This window comes from Microtus ochrogaster, unplaced genomic scaffold (genome assembly GCF_000317375.1).
Source record: "Microtus ochrogaster isolate Prairie Vole_2 unplaced genomic scaffold, MicOch1.0 UNK7, whole genome shotgun sequence".
Classification (NCBI taxonomy): Eukaryota; Metazoa; Chordata; class Mammalia; order Rodentia; family Cricetidae; genus Microtus; species Microtus ochrogaster.
The window spans coordinates 12,068,666-12,089,813 of record NW_004949105.1 but is presented as its reverse complement, the minus strand read 5'-3'; the positions used below and the strand labels follow the sequence as shown (position 1 = coordinate 12,089,813).

The 21,148-nt window shown below is 48.9% G+C and overlaps 2 protein-coding genes and 1 pseudogene across 3 annotated transcripts; 2 read left to right on the top strand and 1 right to left on the bottom strand.

Moving 5' to 3' along the window:
* Positions 1-208: 208 nt before the first annotated feature.
* Positions 209-1,125, top strand: LOC101983101 (annotated as a pseudogene).
* A 681-nt stretch (positions 1,126-1,806) lies between these two features.
* On the bottom strand, positions 1,807-11,129 carry Arse (arylsulfatase E). 2 transcript variants are annotated; one of them, XM_026788822.1, is made up of 12 exons: positions 11,038-11,129; positions 8,750-8,859; positions 8,565-8,609; positions 8,252-8,401; positions 7,688-7,809; positions 6,808-6,930; positions 6,083-6,506; positions 4,840-4,976; positions 4,505-4,639; positions 3,933-4,095; positions 3,107-3,228; positions 1,807-2,936 (listed from the first exon to the last, which is right to left on the bottom strand). In XM_026788822.1, the coding sequence occupies exons 3-12, from the start codon at positions 8,585-8,587 to the stop codon at positions 2,590-2,592; spliced, it is 1,746 nt and encodes a 581-aa protein (XP_026644623.1). In that variant the 5' UTR covers positions 8,588-8,609; positions 8,750-8,859; positions 11,038-11,129; the 3' UTR covers positions 1,807-2,589. The 2 variants fall into 2 exon arrangements, with proteins under 2 accessions (XP_026644623.1, XP_005366371.1); XM_005366314.3 differs by lacking the exon at positions 8,750-8,859.
* Positions 10,941-20,814, top strand: LOC101987650 (arylsulfatase H). Its single transcript, XM_013353420.2, is given in 12 exon segments — positions 10,941-10,992; positions 15,520-15,628; positions 15,904-16,025; positions 16,948-17,073; positions 17,873-18,296; positions 18,483-18,619; positions 19,127-19,261; positions 19,471-19,633; positions 19,751-19,800; positions 19,803-19,830; positions 19,832-19,869; positions 20,462-20,814. Coding segments are annotated over 12 exon segments (1,737 nt in total).
* The last annotated feature ends 334 nt before the right edge of the window (positions 20,815-21,148 follow it).

The window sequence follows — 21,148 nt, the reverse complement described above, 5'->3', positions numbered from 1 at the left end:
AGGAGCAACCAGCGTCTGTGCACCCCAATTTATAAACATTTGCCCGAGGCCGTCCCGCCCCCAAAGGGCGGGCTCTCTCTACAAACAATATTCAAAAAATTTTACAACTGAGCAGCATTTAAATGTTAATTATGAAAATGCCAAAATTAAATGAAGTTGAGGATGCATTATTTTTTCTGGAAATGTGATTAACTATCCAAAGAAGTCAATGGAAAAGAGGAATGTAACTGAGTTTGTTCTTCTGGGGCTCACACAGAACCAAAAGATGCAGAAAATTGTATTTGCTGTGTTTTTGGTCATCTACATTGTCTCTGTGATTGGAAATTTGCTCATTCTTGTCACCATTACATGCAGTCAATTGGTAAGGCCCCCTATGTACTTCTTCCTTGCCTATCTCTCCTTTATTGATGCCTGCTATTCTTCTGTCAATAACTCTAAACGGATTTTTGATTTGCCTCATGAAAAAAAATTTAAGGGATGCATGACCCAAGTCTTTGGAGAGCATTTCTTTGCAGCTGCTGAAGTTATCCTGCTTACTGCAATGGCTTATGATCACTATGTGGCCATCTGCAAGCCCCTGCACTATACAACCATCATGAACAGAGTAGTTTGTAACCTGCTAGTGGGGTGTCATGGATGGGAGGGTTTCTTCATAGAATCATACAAATCCTCTTCATTATTGATTTACCTTTCTGTGGCCCTAATGTCATAGAACACTTTATGTGTGATCTTAACCCTCTGATTGAACTGGTCTGCACTGATATCCATATTCTGGGGCTCTTTGTTGCTGCTAAGAGTGGGTTTATCTGTCTATTAACATTTCTACTTCTTCTGAGCTCCTACACAGTTATCCTGTACTCATTAAGAAACCACAGTGCAGATGGGAGACTCAAAGCCTTCTCCACTTGTATTTCCCACAACACAGTGGTTGTATTATTCTTCTTGCCCTCCATATTTGTATACATGAGACCTGCAACTACTTTACCTATTGATAAGGCAGTTGCTGTGTTCTACAGAATGATAACTCCCATGTTAAACCCTTTAATCTATACCTTGAGAAATGCTCAAATGAAAGATGCTATTAGGGGATTGCTAAATAGAAAAATTCATTCAGAAAACAAATAAATATATTTCTTTTTAAGTCTAAAAAGAATTAAATGTACATTTTAGATGACTTCATTTAGAACATTTATACCATGAAGAATATAACAGCTGTCATTTATGAGGTGGCCTTGAAGGAAGTAGAAATAAGAACCATAGAATGGAGAAACCTAACACAATCTAGGTTAGGATTGTACTACTGTTATAGCTCTTATTTTTTATCTCTAATGCCTATTCGGCACTAATTTATTACTCTGTCTCAGCTTAGAAATAAAGGTGACCCACATGGTTATTCAGGTCAGAATATTCTGATTTCTGTTTCAACTATCATATTCATTATCTAATCATACAAAATAAACCTTTGGAATTTGAGTATTTGCTACTGGTAGCCTCAGACATGTGGTGATACACATATTAATAGAAATGGGTTACATTTATATGTAAGAGTTAGCCAATTAAAAGCTAGAGCTAAGAGGCCATGCAGTGATTTAAATAATACAGTTTCTATGTGATTATTTTGGGGCTAAGTGGCTGGGAACTAACTAGTGGTCTCCTCACTGCAAGGAATCTTCTGTTTTTCTTCAAGCTCTGTGTTGGATGCCAAATATTGAAGTTTGGGTATGGGTTCATGGAAAGAAGAAGCAGAGGCACCTTAAGAATGATTTTAACCTTTCCAACTGTAAGGGGAATCAGGCACACACTGAGACCTTTCCCATAGAGAAGGGCATTTTTATTGTTATCCAATTTACACCTTTAAAAAGTTGATTTCCAAATCCCAAAACATCTTATCTAAGCTTCTCAAAGGGACAATGACAAATGCAAATGTTCCATCAAGGAATGTCATGGTTTGCTAGATTTTTTTCCCAATCCAAATTTTGCATAGATTTTGCACCCCTAGGAAACTTTCAGATAAGACTTCAGAAGGTACTAGAGACAAAGCAGATCAAAACTAGCTGTTAACACTCCTGAGTCAAACCACCTACATAAATCTGCAGAAACACCCAACAACAATGCATTACTATGGACATAATGTTCAGTTCTGACACTGATGAACAGGTGAAGTCCCATCCCTCAGCCCCTCATGGCATCATGTGAACACCACTCCTAGCAGTCATAACCTCAACCTTGCCTCTATGTCTCCAGTGGGTGTCACATGGGTGTCATTTTTCATGGTCACACCTACACAAGTGGATAACCCTACACCAGTACCCACAAAGCATTGTGATGGCCTTAATATCCAATCCTAAAGGTGATGGACATGTGAGCCCTACCCCACAGACTCACAAGGATATCTTGTATGGAGTGTCAATCCTCGAGGTCATATCCACACTAGTGGAACACCCTATACTAGCACCCACATTGCACCTCACCAAAAGAACTCCTTGCACCCACACCTATAATGCATTAGGATGAACATAACTTCTGGTTCTGGAGATGATAGACATGTGGGGCCCTGCCTCTCAGTCCCATGCCAGGGTAATGTGGGTGTCACTCCTCGAGGTCACACCCATAGTTTGGGAACTCCCCGCAGTATGGCTGCAGCCATGGACGCCAGATGTTGTAGATGGAGCCCAGCTGCTGGTGGATCTGGCTTAGTGAATGCCACTGCTGAGCTGCCTCCTGCTTCAGTTTCCCCACCACAGTGTGGAACTCGGGTTCTGAGTCAGGCTTCAGTGGGCGGGTCTCACCCGGGTCCGTGGAGAGGTCAAAGAGCAGAGGCGGGTCATGCTCTGTCACATCCCCGATGCATGGGCACACTGCGCTGCCATAGCAGGCGCCGGCCCCTTCTGGGTGGAAGTTCGGGGTCATGAAGTGAACCTTCCAGACTCTTCCTCCTGCCAGTCAAATGGATGATTGACAGCTGCCAATACCAGCGATGAAGAGACACAAGTCTACTTGGGGGAGGGGAATAGTATACATCCCTAAGAGAGATTTTATTGACCTAACCCATGGTCACTCTGATCTGAAAGTATTCCCCAGAGGGAGGTGTTATTTGTGAACTTACGGTCGCGCTGCACCCAGCGCGCAGCATGCAGGAACACTTCACAGTAGTGCAGTAGGAACTCATGGTCAGAGTGTGGGGTCTCCCCACGCAGCAGGGGCAGCAGGTTCCGCCCATCAATCACCCTGGGGGGGGGATCGGTGACACATTGGCTGTCAATCAAACAGGTGTTCCACAATGCCAATATGGTGGCCCTATGGCCTCTCTGCTATTCCACCCATGTATTGTACCTTAAGCTCTCTGCTATCCCACCCCTGTATTGTATCACATGACACTGCACCTGTCACTCAAGTCCTCTGCAGCCTTGCCCCCCACCATACCATGTAACAGCCCCACCTGAAACTCAAATATATTTCTGGAGTGACATCATTGCTCATGCACCTTTCTGCCCCACACCCGCCCTGCACCCACATCACAGCAGCTGTCACTGACTTCAGTTATGATATCATTGCTCCCTGGTTTAATGGCTTCCTTCTCCCACTGCCCATGTAATAGCCACTGTCACTCAGAATCACTTCCTGTGTGATGTCTGTGCTAATCTGTCTCTCGATCCCCCTCCTCTCTACCCTATCTGCTCATATATAACAGCAGCTATTACCCAGGCCCACTTCTGGTGTGAAATCATTGCTCACCAGTCCTTGTGCTTGGCCTGCTAAACACCTCCCAAGCCCTGAATTCATGTGACAGCAGCTGTCACTCAGACACCTGTCACCCAAGCTCACTTCTGATATGATGTTAATGCTAACCCTGCTCAGCCCACCCCTTGCCCCACACACTTGTGACAGCAGCTGTCACTCAGGCTCATTTCTGGTGTGATGTCATTGCTCACCTGTCCCTTGGCTCAGTCCCGCCCCCCAGGAGGACCACGGTGGGGAACACATCCATCATGCTCGTGGGCTCATCCACAACCCGCCCTGCGGGCAGCACCCCAGGCCAGCGGAAGATACCAGGAACGCGGATGCCACCCTCCCAGCCGCCCATGCCTTTGCCACCTGTGAGGGAGGGACTGGAGTAAGACTAAGAACCAGAAGTCAGGTTAGAGACTGAAGTTGGTGGGAATAGGAAGTGGCAAAAAATGGAAGGGGAGAGAATGAGGGTGGGTTAGACAAGTACACAACTCCAGGACACCCAGGAACAGGAAGTGGAGGAAGAGAGTGAAGGCCCCTGGGAGGAAGGGACCAGGCCAGCAGCCCGGGACACCTGTCACCCTAGGGAACCAGAAGTGGGAAGAAGAGTGAAGGAGGTAGTGAGGAAAGGATGGGGTTACCATACAAGGATATATTTCACCTGAGTAACCAGAAGCTTGGGGGGGGGTGAAGGATCATGGGAGAGAGAGACAGGATCACCAGCCAAGGGATGTATGGGAACACAGCTCAAGGCTGGGGAGAGTACCGAGCTCACCTCTGTATACCCCGTTCCAGCCACCAAGCTGCATGTGACCCACACGAGACTCCAGAGAGCCACCGTGGTCAGATGCAAAGTATACGAGCGTTTTGTCTGTCAGCCTTTCCCGGTCCAAGGCGTCCAGGATCCGTCCTGCGACGATGAACATGTGTGACTGGGGACATGTTGGACCATGGGAGAGGGGGCATGTCAACCCAGGGAAAATGGTAATGCACAGCATTCCTATCAGGCCCTGGGATCCACACATGGGGTGGGGGTGGAAGGAATCAGGGAAATATGTAAAACGGGACATTCCCATCAGACCCAGCAACCATGCTATGCCCGATACTCACCTACCATCCAGTCCATCTCCTCCACATTGTCCCCATACAGCCCATGCTTACTCCGCCCCCGGAAGCCTGCAGTGGTCACGAGGGGGACGTGCACGTGCAGGAAGGATATAAACAGCATGAAGGGGTGGTGCTTGTTCCTGGGGGGGCGGTGACATCATGGGGGGAGTGAGGTGCTGATGTCACCGCCCATGGGAAAATGATAACTATGACAGTCCCTCCTCTTTTCAATGACATCACACATCACTGCCTCTGACCAACTTCCCTGCCGATTTCCTGTAGTCCTACCTCTAGGTCTCAGTCATTTCCGCCTGTTGCCGCTGACATCAGCAGTGGTTTTTCTGTCCCATCTTTCTGTCTGTCCATCAATCATCTGTCATCTACTAGTCATCTGTCAATCACGTTTCCTTCAATCTTTACCCATTATCTATCAATCAGTCATTTACCTGTCAATCAATCTTTACCTATCATGTGTCACTCGATCATGTGTCTGTCAGTTTGTATCTATTGTCTGTCAATCATATATCTCTCAATCAATCTATGTTTATATCCATTTGTCAATCGTATACCTATAAATCAATCCTGTATCTGTCAGTCAATCTGTATCTATCATCTATCAATCATCCTTTACAGACCTGTCAATCACATATCTGTCTTGTGTGTGTATTGATCTATCATCTATCTATTAGTAACTGCATTTCTGTATTAGCTGTCAGCTAGTCCCTCAATATCAGTCATCGGTTACCCATCCATGACTCGCCCATCAGTCACCCACTTGCTTATCTCTCCTCCCTCTAGTCTCCACCAATCAATAAGCCAAGAAACCAATACAGATCACCCACTTCTTTATCTACAAATCACGTGTCCCCGGCTCTACATCACAGCTGTTGTCACACCCACCATCCCCTACCTCTGCTTATGTTTCAGCAGCCAATGGTTGGAGACACCCCACCAAGCAGGTTATCAATTTTTTTCCTCACCCAGTTCCTGTAAGTCTACTTGAAACTTGAGTGTACAGCTAGCCAATTCCATGTGAATAATGTCACCTTTGGACACCCACTCTCCTGCCACATGACGTCAACAGCTCACAGAGTACCACAGGAGAGAGAGGGAGAAGAGAGGGGTTGGGGGAAAAGGTGGAAGGAGGGGTCAGGGATTTCCCACCATGCACTGCCTTTTGATAGATACCTTTTGATGGCTCTCATGGGAGGGAAGGGGTAGGAGCACCATACCCTGGGCCACTCACCTCTGCAGGAAGGTCTCTGCCTCCCGGAGCATGAGGCCAGTGACCCGCTCGAGGTGCAGGGGCTGCTGGGTCACAGAGTGGTTCCTCATGAGGAAACAATCAGCATATATGATGAGGTCACCAACATGACGTGAAGCAGCAAACATGGTGGCTGCAGCAGCCAGGATGAGGACTAGCAGCCACCGTGGTGCACGGAGGAGCCCCGTGAGCCTCCCTGCAACCAGGGTGAGTGCTGCTAATACAGATGCCTGGCTGCACAGGTACAGTCGGCGTTGTAGCGTCACACGCTTTTCTGAAGGCTCTGTCCCGGAGCAGTCCCCCATCATGCCCAGTGGCATCCCCAGGAAGTACTGAAATCCATGACTCAGCGGGTGGTGGCAGTGGTCAGAGGAAGAGTGACAGTTCAGACCCAGGTGCCATTTCCCTGGTGGTGGGGTGGAGGAGAGGAAACCACAAGGCATGATAAATGGGACAGGTGCTGTTGGTCCAGTGCCATCACCACTCACTTCACATCACATGACGTTGCCACTCAGTCTACACCAGATGACCTCACCCCCACTCAGAGTCAGGTAGTATCACCACTCACTCATGTCAGATGATGTCACCATCATCAGCTCCAGGTATGATGACATCACCACCTGCCCAGGACAGATGTCACCACCACCTACACTCCAATCCAGGCCACATCAAATTACATCACTATCCTATAATGTAGGAGAACACACCAATGAGGCCTGTGACATAGCCTTGCTCCTTCAGGATTTTTGCGAATGTGATCTCCTCAGCAGGAAGGCCGCCAGCACCCGCTGCCCACTGGAGGACACGGTGGCCATTACCAGAAGTCATGCCTGCACCAGAAGGAAGATGAGTTAAAACGACGTGCACACAGTAGGACGTGGGCACACACTAGGATTTGGCCCTGCTCCCACAGCTCCTAGCAAGCCCCTGGCCTTGCCTCCTATAGCTCCCAGGATGCCCCTGGCTATGGTTCTCATAGAGAAACTTAAGAGTCCTATCTAGGAGGAAGCGATATCATCAGTGGGGCATAGTGAGAGGAAGTGAAATCAGCAGTGGGTTCATACATAGACGGAGACAGAGGTCAGTGGGAGGAACTCAGGAATGGGGCCTAATGAGAAGTGATATCATTGGATATGGACAAAGACATCATCAATGGGGCATGACAGAGAAAGTAATGTCAACAATGGGGCCTAGTGGGAGGAAGTGACCTCACCAACAGGATCATTCATGGATGAAGTCAGAGGTCAATAGGAGGATTTAGGATTCAGGCCTAGGGGAGTCATCAGTGGGGGCAGAACAAGGGAAGTGACATCAATAGCCTAATGGGAGCAGCGGGACCAGGTGGGGGAAGTGATGTCAGCAGTGGGGTCTAGTGGAAGTGGTATCATCCCATGTGCCTATTTGGAGGAAGTTACATCATCAGTGAGGTCTGGTATGAGGACGTGATATCAGTGGAAAGGTGCGTGGAATCATTGCTCAATGGACTATTGAGGGTACTTAGGGGTGTGGCCTAGTGGAGGAAGTGACATCACCAGTGAATCCCTAGGGGACAGTGACTTCAGGAGTCAGGCATTCAGGCTTGCCCACCTGTGCGGATGGGATATCTTCCAGTGAGGAAGGCGGCCCTGCTTGGCGTGCACACGGCCTCGGCTGCCAGGTGCTGTGTGAGCCTCACGCCACCTTCTGCAAGTCGGTCAATGTTCGGGGTCCTGTGGGGGAGGGGCGTGTGTCATGGCATGAGGGTGGGCCACACACACCCATGTGATCCTGATGTCAGTCTTGCTGGGAATAGTCAGCCTGCTGTTGCTGTCACTACCTGGTGCTAGGCATCATAGGAAATTTAGAGCTGACCCCCCCCCCCCCGCCGCAAAGTGAATCAGTGCCTAGAGCTAGGTATCACGGGAAGAGCATATATCCTGATGTATTATGGGTAACATAAGGTTAGGATTATTATGGGTAACATGCTGTGAGTATTATAGATACCATGCTGTGAGAAGTATTATGGGTACCAAAATAAAGAGCATTATAAGTATCCTGGTGAGGAATATTATGGATACCATGGTAAGGAGTATTATGGGTATCCTGGTGAGGAACATTATGGGTACCATCATGTGGAGTATTATGGGTAGCACAGCCCTTCCCTCTCCTTACCTGATGGTGCTGTTGCCATAGCAGCCTAGGTCCCCGATGCCCAGGTCATCTGCCAGGAGCAGGAGGAAGTTGGGTCGAGACTGTGACACGTCCAGGCCTCTGACCAGCTTCAGGCCCAAGAATACACCCAGTAGAGTGGCAAGGTAATTCCTGAAACACAAGTGTCACATCACCGAGGCAGGGAGCATTGACGCCATCACATACTGAGTAGCTACATGGCCACGATGGATGTATACAGGATTAATTTACAAATAGTTATAAATTGTCAATCAATTACGTTTTCACAACAAGGACTACTGGGAGATTCTCTTACCAGGTATATAGGTAATGTGGCATGACACTTTCAGCCTAAGGATTCCTGTGAGAAGTAAACACATGACAAGTGAGCATGTGACAGGAAGGACACCTGCACAGTCCCTGACCCTCTACCTGCCTGAGTAATGGTACTGCCCAGAGCCTTCCTGTCAATCATTCCTCAGGACATGCCCATAGACCTACCATGTCACTCATCCTTCAGGACAGGGCCACAGCGTTCCTGTCAATCATCTCTCAGGACATGCCCACAGTCGTCTTGTGCCAATCATACTTTAAGACAGGCCCACAGGTCCCTGTGAGGTGGCAAATCCCTCACTGAGACACTTTCCAGGGAATAATGGGTAGTGAAAATTGACAGAACTGTCAATCATCCCATGTGCTGCTCACTTGCCCATGCCCCTAAGGAAGAACCTGTGACATCATTACTGTGACCCTTTCTAGAGTAGGTATTTCAGCCATGCTGGTCAGGAAACTGTTGGGGGAGAGGACACTGATGGAGACCTGATAGCAGGAAACTGGAAATAGGGGAAGGGCCTGGATCATGCTGGGAAGGGCCCTGGTACCTGCTGGGGGAGACCTGTGTATTATGGGTGAGACCTGCTTCATGCTGGGAAGGGCCAGTGTATTTTACAAAGGACCTGATGCATGCTGGGAGGGGCCTGTGTATTATAGGAGGGGCATGGCACATGCTGGGAGGGGCCTGTTATTATGAAATAGGACTATTGCAAGCTGAGTGTAGTGTGTGGTCCCAGGGGCCTGGTGAATTCTGGCAGGGGCCTGGTACATGCTGGGAGGAGACTTTCTTATTGGAGGGGTCTGGTGAATGCAGGAAGGGGTCTGTATATTATTGGAGGGGCATGGTATATGTTGGGAAAGGGCCTGGTGCATTCTAGGAGAAGCCTGTGCATTATGGGAATGGGCTACGCATTGTGGGAGGGACCTGCACATTATGGAAATGACCTGTGTATTATGGGAATGGCCTGTGTGTTAGGGGAGGGACCTGTTTGTTGTGGGAGGAGCCTGTGTATTATGAGAGAGACCCACCATTCATCCATTTTTAGCTTCGGTTGAAACTGAATTTAAAGATAAATTTCATCATTCAGTTACTACCCTCTAAACCGCCGTGTGCAAATATTTCGATTCCTGAGGATTTTCCTGTCCTGCTGCAAGGTTGGGATTGTGCCAGGGCCTGCAGGTTTGGACGATAGTTTGATGGAGTCATGAAAAATATTCACTTTTAAAAACCATTTTTTAAATCTTTAACATTCTAAAAGTTTTGAGTATCTTGTGTTTGGTTGAAAGCATCACCTCACATCTTGCTCTGTCAAAAATTCATAGAAATCATGTTCTGACGCATGTTCCCTCCTCTTCTGTTTATTTACCTATTTTTTTCATACATGCCATGCTGGGATGGGTGCCACACACCGGCTCAACAAGCAGTGTTCTGTTTTTTTGTTTTTTTTTTATTTTAACTATGCATTTATTTTTATTTCTAGTTTAATTTCGCTTCGGTGTGCTTCCAAATTTTACTTCTGTCTGTATTTCTTCTTTAACTTAATTCTTTTTTTTTCAGCTGCCTCAGCTGTATTTTAATGCTTTGATTTAAGTTCATTAACAAAAATTAATTTATAATGTTGATTCATATTTAACATGCTCAGTGATCACACATGAGCGGCTGTACTGCACAGTGTATATAGCCAACATTTGCTGCTGCTGCAGCGACAATTCTGTTAGACATTTTTGTTTTAGATTAAGAAACTAATGTGAGGTGATAGTGGCATATAATACTTATGGTAAAATTTGATTTTACCATAAAAGAGAGAACTGGGACAATCTTGACAGTGTAAGGTGTCTATTTGTGAGTTGATAATAGTTTTATGGCTATTCATACTTTAGGAACTATGTCTTAATAAAACATTTATCAGTAAAAGAGCGTTACTTCAGAAAATTACTTAGAAGATTGAGAAAAAAAGTTGTATGAGCTATAGCGACCCATGGAATATTTATAAATAAATACATATTAACTTAATTCTTAATTTAAAAAATTTCCATTTTTCATTCTTAATGAGCTTCATTTCCTAATTCAATTTTTTATTCTCATCCGTCTTAATTCAGTTTATTTTCCTACCTCGTCATCTCTCCGGTCTCCCTCCAAACTTTTTCTGCAAAACTAACTCTTTTTTTTTTTTGTTTTGTTTTGTCAACCAACATTTTCACCCGAAGGTTTCCACATAGACCTGCGGAACTGGCTGTGCTGGCCCTCCCATATAACCAAAAAGGACCCTTTGATTTATTTTTGTTTTTTCTCCCGAGGGTGGGGGAGGGACGAACTTTCTCCTCTGTCCTCCCTCTCCCCACTCGGCTTTTTGCGCCGATGGCCGAGGATATCCCTCCCCACCCCACGACGAGGCCATCTGTCCGCGCGGGTAAAGTCCCCTCCCCCTGCCCCTCCGCCTCCCACCCAGACTCACCGTAAGCGCAGAGCAGCAGGAGCCAGCCGGTTTCAGCCGGTTCTAACCTCTCCTCGGTGTCCGTCCGTTTCCCACCCCACCCCCAAACACCCACCCACCCGGGAGGAACCCGTCTGTCTGGTTGGGCAGGGTCGACACGAATCCGGCTGGAACCGGTCTTCCTCCCAGACAGGCCTGGGCAGTAGAGATTCTTGCGTAATTTAACTTTATTTTGGGAAATTCCCGCCCCTCTCAGACGCTCCAACCTTGGATGCTACAAGTTTCTGTAGTTTCAGACTCTAACTAGCACCTTAATGTTCTTTACAGAAAGCTCTCCTGGACCTAGGACTCTCTCTACCTCCCCCCCACCAAATCTTTTTTCCTTGTTGTCTTTCAGGTCTCCCAGACATTGTTACTCTATCCCTTATTTCCTACTGCTTTTTGTATTTGTGTCAGTTCTAATAAATCTCTTCATGTTCAAGTTAGATAGTACCAAAAAGATAACTATAATACACAGGCTTACTGTGTATTAGAGACTGAAGCATAAAAATAACCCTGAAAGTAGCAGTGGTTGTTTCAGTCGGCTACAGCCAGTAGGTTAGCCTTGTCACACCCACCATTTCCTACAAATGTGCCCCACCTCTTACAAGTTGATTATGTGAGAAAATGAAAGTCTTTTAGGAATTGTAAATATGACATTTTAATCTATCACACTCTGTTAATCTCAAGAAAAATCATACGCAGGCCCATTCCATCATGTATAAACTACTAGCATGCACCAGGCCTCTTCCATAATACACAGGGCCCTTCCAGTAATGCACCAGGCCCTGCCCAAAAAACATAGACCTTCCCATAATGTACAGGCCTCTACCATAATACCCAGGCCCATCCCATCTTGCACCAGGCCCCTCCTAGCATGCACCAGGCCCCTCCTGTAAAGCAAGGCCCCTCTCATAATACACAGGCATATCCCATAATACCTAAGTCCCTCCCATCATGCATCAGGCTCCTCCCAACCTGTACCAGGCCCCTCCTATAATACACAAAGCACTCCCAGCATGCATCAGGCACCTCCTTTCATACCCAGGTCCATCTCATCATGTTCCAGGCCCCTTCTACCATGCATCAGGCCCCTCCCCATTTATTCTTCATTAATTCTGGCTGAAAGTCCTCCATGATGCTGATTGACATGTGGGTAGCTGAGTTCCTGTGAGGCTAGTGGTGTGACCTCTGTGTAACCCCAGCTTCATTCTTCCCAAGTTATCATTAAAACTCTCTTTTAAAGAATCTGGAAGGGGAGGTTGCTGAGGCCAGACACCCTAATTAGTATGTAATTATGGTAATGAGGTCAGAGATACTTAATTATGCTAATGTGACAGTAGGATACTTAATTATGCTAATGAGGGCAGGCATAACCAGATATGCTAATGAGGCTCAGCCAGCGTCCCTGTCTGCTGGGAAAGGACTGTGTCCCCACAAAGGAGCCGCAGCAGGAGCTCAGGGTGAGTGCAGTCTGTTGCTTATTCAGTTTATTATCACACTGCTGGGGTGGGCGGAGAGGGTCAATGGTTCTCTGTGGCTCCTGAGCAGGGGAGACCCCAGAATTGGGGGGAGAATGTGATAGCTGTTGAGGGTGTTTCAGGAGTGTTGTCTGCTCAGGAGCAGGAGCTATCTGTTCCCCCATCTGTCTGTCATGATAAGAAATGGTGTGTTTGATTGACAAGTGTGACTGGGTTCAGTCATGATAGCAAATGAGGTACATTTGATTAAAAGCTGTAACTGGAGTCCAGGTCATGGTGGAAAACGATGTGTGTTTGTTTCACAGCTGTGGCTGGGTTCAGGTCATGATTGGAAATGTTGTTCGATTGACAGGAGTGACTTGAGTCTGGGTCATGATGGAAGTGAGTGTTTGATTTAAAGGGGTGAATGTGGTCTGGGTCATGTTGGGAAATCACCTGTGTTGATTGACAGGGATGACTGGGGTCTGGGTCATGATGGGAGTTTGAATGACAGGAGTGACTGGTGTCTAAGTTATGATGAACATGTATATTTTATTGACAGGAGTATGTAAATTTGTTTCTCTGTCTGAACATTCTCCTATGAAAATGTGAGGGAATCACAGAAAGTCAAGTAGTTTTCATGTGACATCAGGCAGGCCCAACAAACCCCATGTTTTCTTATTGAGCCTGCCCAACCCTGCCTGGTTAGCTATGTAATTGAGGCCACAGGGAGTGATGAAAAATTTAACAACTGCCCAAGTTCCCTTTGAACTTCATCCTTGATCACTAGCAACTCAGACTCCCGACACATCACACAATTACTATACAACAGCCATGTCTAAGTAAGTGGGGTGACTGAGGTAACCCTGTGATATCAAAGACCCTGGAAGTATAAATACTGCTCATGATTCTGCCCCACCAACCCTGGAATTGTTTTTAATGAAGGCATGGGCCTCTTTATCAAATTTCAGGAACTGATAAGAGGGTCTATGCATTCACCTGGGCCTCTGGGCCTCTGGGCCTCTGGTATTCTGGAAATTAATAAGGAATCAGCAGTTATAATGGTTTTAGCCCAGGATATCCCACATCCTTTGCTGTGTGTGCACAGGGTCTTCTTCCTTTGTCTCTATGGGCTCATGCTTAAGTGAGGGTCTGTGACCTGGGGTGGGGTAAGGGATATTGGACCCTAGAGTTGAATCACCGAGGAAGAGTCATCCCCCCAGAGACTATCTCTCACACCACAGCTGACATAATAGCATGAGCATTTTATTAATTCTGTCATGACAGGGTCTTTCAGCATTCGGGAGGCTAGAAAGACCCAACATGGCTGGTACAGGCTATTTTTAAAGGGAAAAACCACAGAAGCAAGAGGTGTCTAGAGGTTGTTCTTTAACTATTATTATTGGCTTATTTAAAAGGGTTATTACCAATAATTGACTGGAGAGCGATTGTCAGATCACATGAAGTAAGGGGAAACATCTGAGGGTCACTTTGCCCCTTTCCCAGGGACTGAGTCAAAACATCAAGTAGTATGTGCATGTGTAGTTGTTAACTGAGTCAACACCTAAGGGTTATCTTGCCCCTATTCAATAACTGAGCTCTATTTGGAGAACATTCACAAGTACTCAGGGAGCTGATGGAAAGTTCCCAACATTTCAGTACGTGCGTGGGCAATTGTTAGGTCCTTGGTTCCCAGGGGAGGGGGGAGCATTACTGCTGAGACAGGGTTGTCAGAAATGGCTTCAGAGTTCCATAGGGATACTGCATAGGAGTCTATGGAAGCGTCAGTGTGGGTGACATTAGGGACGTGTTCTCCTTTTTCTCCACTATGTAATTCCCTGCTATCCCAGCATGCCTTGCAATGGGTTGGGCAGTGCCACTCACTTCCCTTCTGTTTGAATTTTTGTTATAAATGTGAACCATTTCTTTCTAAATGACAGGAGGGAGGTATACGTTGAGATTGCCCTCCAGAGCACTGTGGGAGACTGTGGGACAGCAGGGCATCATTGGAACACAGGATGGAGAGGAGCAACATGGGAAGATGGAGTGGAGCAGGGTTTCATGGGAGCAGGGGGTGGATGGAGTGGGGCATTATGGGAGCACATGCTGACACCCAGCTGCTGACATCACAGTGCACAGGAAGTAAAGAGACCACTTCCTGTGTCTCTTTGAAGGAAATGCACATAATTACTGTTAGGAATTTTTCCTAACGTGAGCTCTTTGCTGATGCAGAAATCCCAATCAAGTCAAATCACAATAAGCCAAATTAGAAATATCCAGGTTTAATGGGATTCCTGCTCTCTCAGGTGGACCGAAGGGGGAACCGGGAAGCCGCAAATGTGACCATTGCAGGGGGGACATGAGGAAAGATACCACCAGGAAACTTTCCAGGGAAGCAGTTTAAATAGACTGAGGGTGTGGTCAAGATTTTTGCGTCTTGACCATCCTCTGGGTGGGCACAGCGACAGGGCCTCCAAAGATGGAGGCCAGAGACCGGGGCTTACAATTACCGTCTAGGCTCCACCTTTTCTAAGTGGCCCTGTCTCCAACTACTGCCACTTGCTGGGAAACAGGTCACATAATGAGCTGCAATTAAAAGTCATGTCTTTTCCTGTAAACCTGAGAAATATCTCCCACTTGGCATGAAATAAGCCCCACCCTGGCGGTCCTGTTGACCTAAAAGTCTATCAGAATGATGTCAGCATGATGACACAGCCAGGTCACATGCAGGTGACAAGTGATCGCACTTATATTTTTAAATTTATTTTTGTGCTTTTCTTTCTAGTACAGAAGAAGATGCAACCGCAAAGCACATGGTGAGAGGACACAGTTTCCTGTGTGTGGGCATGTATGAGGGATGATTGAATGGGTGAGCTTGGGCATCACTGAAACTTGGAGGATATGGAATAATAAGAATGTTCCATGGAGTGATTTACACTGAAGCTGCTCCCACCTTTCTCCAGGACCCTCTGCCTGTGGCTGTTCCTCTGCTTTGCTTTTGCAGACACACGTGGTGAGTTTGTGACTCGGAACTCCCGCCCCAACATTGTGCTGCTCATGGCCGATGACCTTGGCGTGGGGGACCTAGGCTGCTATGGGAACACCTCTGTCAGGTAAACTGAGTCACATCTCAGCCCCCACCTTTTTCCAGTGATATCTCCCCCACAGTGGCGGCAGCCATCTTGCAGAAGCCCAAGTTTGCCCACAGAAGAGTATGGTCAAAGAAGTCACGTGCAGCCCATGTGACTCTGATGTGGGCAGTGATACAGGAATACCACCACTCTCCCAGCTGTCAGTCTTGATTCATAGCTTGGGGAGTAACACGTTGATATCATGACCTCTCCTAACCCCACCCCCACTGTATGACCTCCCTCTGAACCCCCCTCAGCACTCCAAACATTGACCGTCTGGCGAGCGAGGGCGTGATGCTCACACAGCACCTGGCAGCTGCATCTGTTTGTTCACCAAGCCGTGCAGCTTTCCTCACAGGGCGCTACCCTGTGCGCTCAGGTGAGTGTCACGTGACCCAACGTCACCAAGGACAATCCCCTAACCAGCATGCACTGCTATGTGCACTCAGGTGGACAGTACACTACCCAGTATGCGCTGCCACATGTGCCTGAAGTCATTTCAGGCAGCCCCATACCCAACATGCATCACCTCGTGCATACTGTTGGGTGTGCATGACATCACGGCAGTCAGCCTGCTACCCATCATGTACCACCCCACGGGCTCAGGTGGATGCCACGTATGCCTGATATCATCACGGCTGCCAGCTACCCAGCATGCACCACCCTGAGTGCTCAGATGTTATTACTGGCTCCTTACCCAACATGCACTGCGTCTACAAAGACAGTGTTCCTTGGCTGATTTATCAATAATATATGCTATTTGGCACTTAAATAAATTTACATATAAGAAAATATACTTCCATATCATCATGGTGACCCCTCTGTTTCCTGTAGTGGGAAATCAAAGGGGTGCCTACGTCATGATATTGCTCATTGTCTTTGGGGTGCTGACATCATGACAGCGTAAGAGTACTGACATCAAGATACTGAGCTTTCTGCTGAAGCAAAAATCCCAATTAAGCCAAATCACAACAAGCTGAAGTAAAGGATATCCAGGTTTTAATGAGAGTCGGGTTGGGGGTGATGGGGCACGACAGCACAACGGGACTTTCCAGGGAGCAGTTTAAATAGACTGGGGGAGGGGTCAAGGTTTGGCGGGCACAGGGACGGGCCTCTAAAGATGGAGGCCAGAGACCGGGACTTAGAGTCATGATGGGATGTGGGTGTGTGGGTGTGCTGATGTCATGATATCCTCCTGAGAGTGCTGATATCATTGTCCTGTGGTGCTGATGTCATGATAGTGTCCTGAGGGTACAGTTTCAGATGGCAGTGCCGTGACCCCCTGACCTCTGCTCCCCTAGGCATGGCGTCACCCAACAACCTGTATCGTGATGTCATGTGGCTGGGCGGGTCGGGCGGACTCCCGAGCAATGAGACGACTTTCGCCAAGATGCTGCAACACAGGGGATACCGCACAGGACTCATAGGTCAGGGCTCAGAGAGGAGAGGGGAGGGTTCTCAGGGGAAGGGGTCATGGGTGAGAGGTAAGGGGTCAGTGGTGGGAGGGGAAGGGGTTACTGGTCAGAGGAGGAAAGGAGGGGTCAAGAGTCACATGTCACAGAAGGAAGAGGTGAAGTGGGGAGGGGGGTCATAGGTCACAGAGGGGAGGCCTGAGGGATCTCAGGTCAGAGAGGAGGGCGAGGAAAAGGAGGGTCATAGGTGAGGGGTCACAAGTCATGGGGAAGGAGTCATAGGTCAGAACAGAGAGAGGTGAAGGAAGTGAGTGGTTCATAATTGAGGGGCAAAGGGTCACAGGTCAGAGAAGGAAGGAGTGAGGAAGAAGGGGAAGAGATCAGAGGTGAGGAGAGGTCATAGTGAGAAGGGGTGAGGGGTCATAGGTGAAGGGGGATCAGGGGTGTCGCAGTTTGTGTGGCCAGGTGGAACTTAGGGAGTGGGACTTCCTGACAAAAATGACACCAGGGTGCCCGATGATTGACACCTGTCAGTCATCAACACCCACACCTCCTGACAGCCCTGCACCAAGGGGAAGTCATCTGGTCACCTGATATGTGCAGTCTACTGCAGAGTGATGGATTCATGCTGGAGTCCTGGCATGGAGGGAGGTGCCGCCCAGAGTAGAGGGGGCTTCCAGTGTTCCTCAGGCTGTATTTTCCACTGAAAATGGTTCAGGCCTAGCATATGTGAAAAGCGGACAGACACGAGGGTGTGATGTCAACATAATGACATGCCAATGACGTCACCCTGCTACCCGTTCCGTCCACGCAGGTAAGTGGCACCTGGGTATGAGCTGTGCATCTCGTGGCGACCACTGTGCACACCCGCTCAACCACGGCTTTGACTTCTTCTACGGGATGCCACTGGGACTGCTGGGAGACTGCAGTGCTGGTGCCTGGCCGGAAGCGCACCGCAGGCTGCGTATCCAGTTGTGGGTGACATCAGCAGCGCTGGCCACCCTCCCCTTCCTGCTGTTGGTGCCCCGCCTGGCAGGCTGGTTTCCTGTCCCTTGGATGCTCATGGCCACTTCTGGATTTCTGGCTGCACTCTTCTTCCTGTCCTGGTACAGCAGCTACGGCTTCGTGCGCAGGTGGAACTGCATAATCATGCGTGACCATGATGTCATCCAGCAGCCAGCTGATGAGGCACGGGCGGCAGGGTTGATGCTGAGCGAGGCGCTGGCCTTCATCGACAGGTGACTTCATGTCTGACAGATGGGCTGGGGGCAGGTCTTGAGGGGTGATTGACATGGGAGCTCTGTGGACGTATTCTGAGGGATGATTGACATGGGCTAGTTGAGGGCTTATCCTCGGAAATAACTGGCAGAAGGGCTGTGGGGTGTCTAGAGTGGACATGTGAGCCCCCTGAATTCCTGTCACAGGCACAAGCGCAGCCCATTCCTGCTGTTCCTGTCCTTCCTACATGTGCACACGCCGCTGCCTACACGTGGAAATTTCGTGGGTCGCAGCAAGTTTGGGGCATACGGGGACAATGTGGAGGAGCTAGACTGGATGGTGGGTGAGTGTCACATGACTGAGTGCAGAAATCGCATATGCAAAGAGTTCGTGAAGTAAATATGATTGCCCAGATGTCTGCAACGTCAGCTGGTGATGTCATGGCATGATTTAATGATGAAGCATCCTGTTATCTGAGTGATAGCGCCATATTGTCATTTGACATCATTGGAAATAGCTTGTTCAATAATCAGATATGATATTATCCCATGTGATCCAAGGACCCGCAGCGCCCACATCCTGGCTGACACTGAGGGTGCTCACTGCAGGCCCCACTCCCGCCCCATGTGCTCATTGTAGGGCCCCACTGCTGCCTACCTTCTCACTGTAGGGAGGCCCCTTACCTACATGCACAAGCTAGGCCACGCCCCCACCTCATATGACCACCGATGCCCCATCCACCACATGTGCTCACTCTTGGTCCTGCCCCCACCCTTGGCTCTACCCCATGCACTCACATTAGGCTCACACACCGTCCACATACCCCTGTCTTCCATCTCCTCCCCCCCAGGGAAAGTCCTTGCTGCCCTGGACCAGGAGCGCCTGACCAATCAGACCCTGGTTTACTTCACATCAGACAATGGTGGCCACCTGGAGGCCGAGGAGGGCGGGGTCCGAGCTGGTGGCTGGAATGGGGTCTACAGGGGTGAGTGAGAGCTCCCAAAATGCACTACTGATCCACCAGGCTCTGTGTGGAGGTCAAAGGCCACCTGTGCTACTGTGTTCCCCTCCTCCGTACCTCCCGAAGGTGGGGTAGAATGCAGGATTTGAACCTGGGACCCAGGAATGGGCAGTAGTAACCTCGCTCTCACTCAGCCCTCTCACCTACCCATTTTCATGCTGGTCATATGACAGGAGGCAGTGGTATGGGTGGCTGGGAGGGCGGAGTGCGTGTGCCTGGCATCTTTAGGTGGCCTACAGTGCTGGAGGCAGGACGAGTCATCGAGGAGCCCACAAGCCTCATGGACCTGCTCCCCACACTAAGTCTCGTGGGTGGCGGGATCCTCCCCAAGGACAGGTGATGAGGGACTGGGCTGTGTGTGGGCAGGGCCTGAGGGATGATTGGCAGGGGAGAATTTGTACTGAAATCCCGCCCCTTTCCCTCCCACTGACTTCCTCTTTTTCCTGCACAAAGAGTGATTGATGGCCAGAACCTGATGCCATTGCTGGAGGGCCATGTGCAGCACTCGACCATGAGTTCCTGTTCCACTATTGTGGCATTCCTGCACAGCGTACGGTGGCACCAGAGGGACTGTAAGTGGAGACAGGGCCAGGTGGAAGCAAAGAGGAACCGGAAGTAGGAAGAGAAGACGAAATGGAAAAGTTAGAAGAGGAAGTGGGGGCAAAGGTGATGAGGAGGAAACAGAAGAGGAAGTAGGACGAGGAAGAGAAATGGAAAAGGGACAGGAAGAGGAAAAAGTAGGAGGGAAATGGGAAGAGGAGTAGAAAGTGGAACTGGAAGAGGAAGCAGGTGTGGAAGAGGAAGAGGGGGATACCAGAAGTGATGAGAAGGGGAAAAGGAAGTTGGGTGGAAGTGAAGGGTAAATGGAAGAGGAAGGGGTAAGGAAGTTTAGTTGTGGAGAAGGGAGGGGAAATGCAGAGGATGAGGAAGTGAGGGAGAGGAAGTGGATCAGGAAGAAGCCTCTGAAAGTATCTTCATATGACTGTCCCATGACCTTAGCACAATCTGTTCTGGTCAAAGGTCTCCTCACAATGATGTTACCTAGTCTTGCCTTCCCCCCCACTGTGGAGCATGTTCCCTGGGAACCTCCTCCATGACAGTCACAGAGTCACATGAAAGGAAGTCAGTGGAGTTGCTTTGTCATGTGGTTCTTCCCCTGTGCAGGCAACACTGTGTGGAAGGCCCATTATGTCACTCCCAATGTCTCCCCGGAGGGCTCGGGCAGCTGCCACGGCGGTAGTGTGTGCACATGCTCTGGTGATGTCACCCACCACGACCCACCCCTGCTCTTTGACATCTCTCGAGACCCTGCAGAGTCACTGCCACTGAACCCCGACAACGAAGCGCTGTTCGAGACAGTGCTCGGCAAGATGTCAGTGGCTATGAGGAAGCACCGAGCCACCATTACCCCCGCACCCCGCCAGCTCTCTGTCTTCAACGCCCTCTGGAAGCCCTGGCTGCAGCCTTGCTGCGGTGCCGCTTTCCCGCTCTGCGGCTGCACGGGGGAGGATGCGTGAGCACGATTCTCACTAAGGGCCAGGTGCTTCCCATGAAGTGCTTCGTGATGGCAATGTGCTTGCCACACAGAGCTCACTGAGGGTGGTGTATGTCCCACGTGGTGCTCCCTGATGGAGGAGTGCTTCCCCATGCAATGCTCCATGATGGCAGGATGATCCCCATGAGGTACTCACTGATGGCAGGTGTTGTTCTTAAAAAATAATAAACGGGGGTGCAGAGGGTGTTCTTCTTGAACACGGGGCACAGGACAGACACGCACGGCAAAACAAACACAGACACGACACGGCGGCTCCCACGTGGGTTCACTTTAATGGGGGAGGGAAACACAAAAGG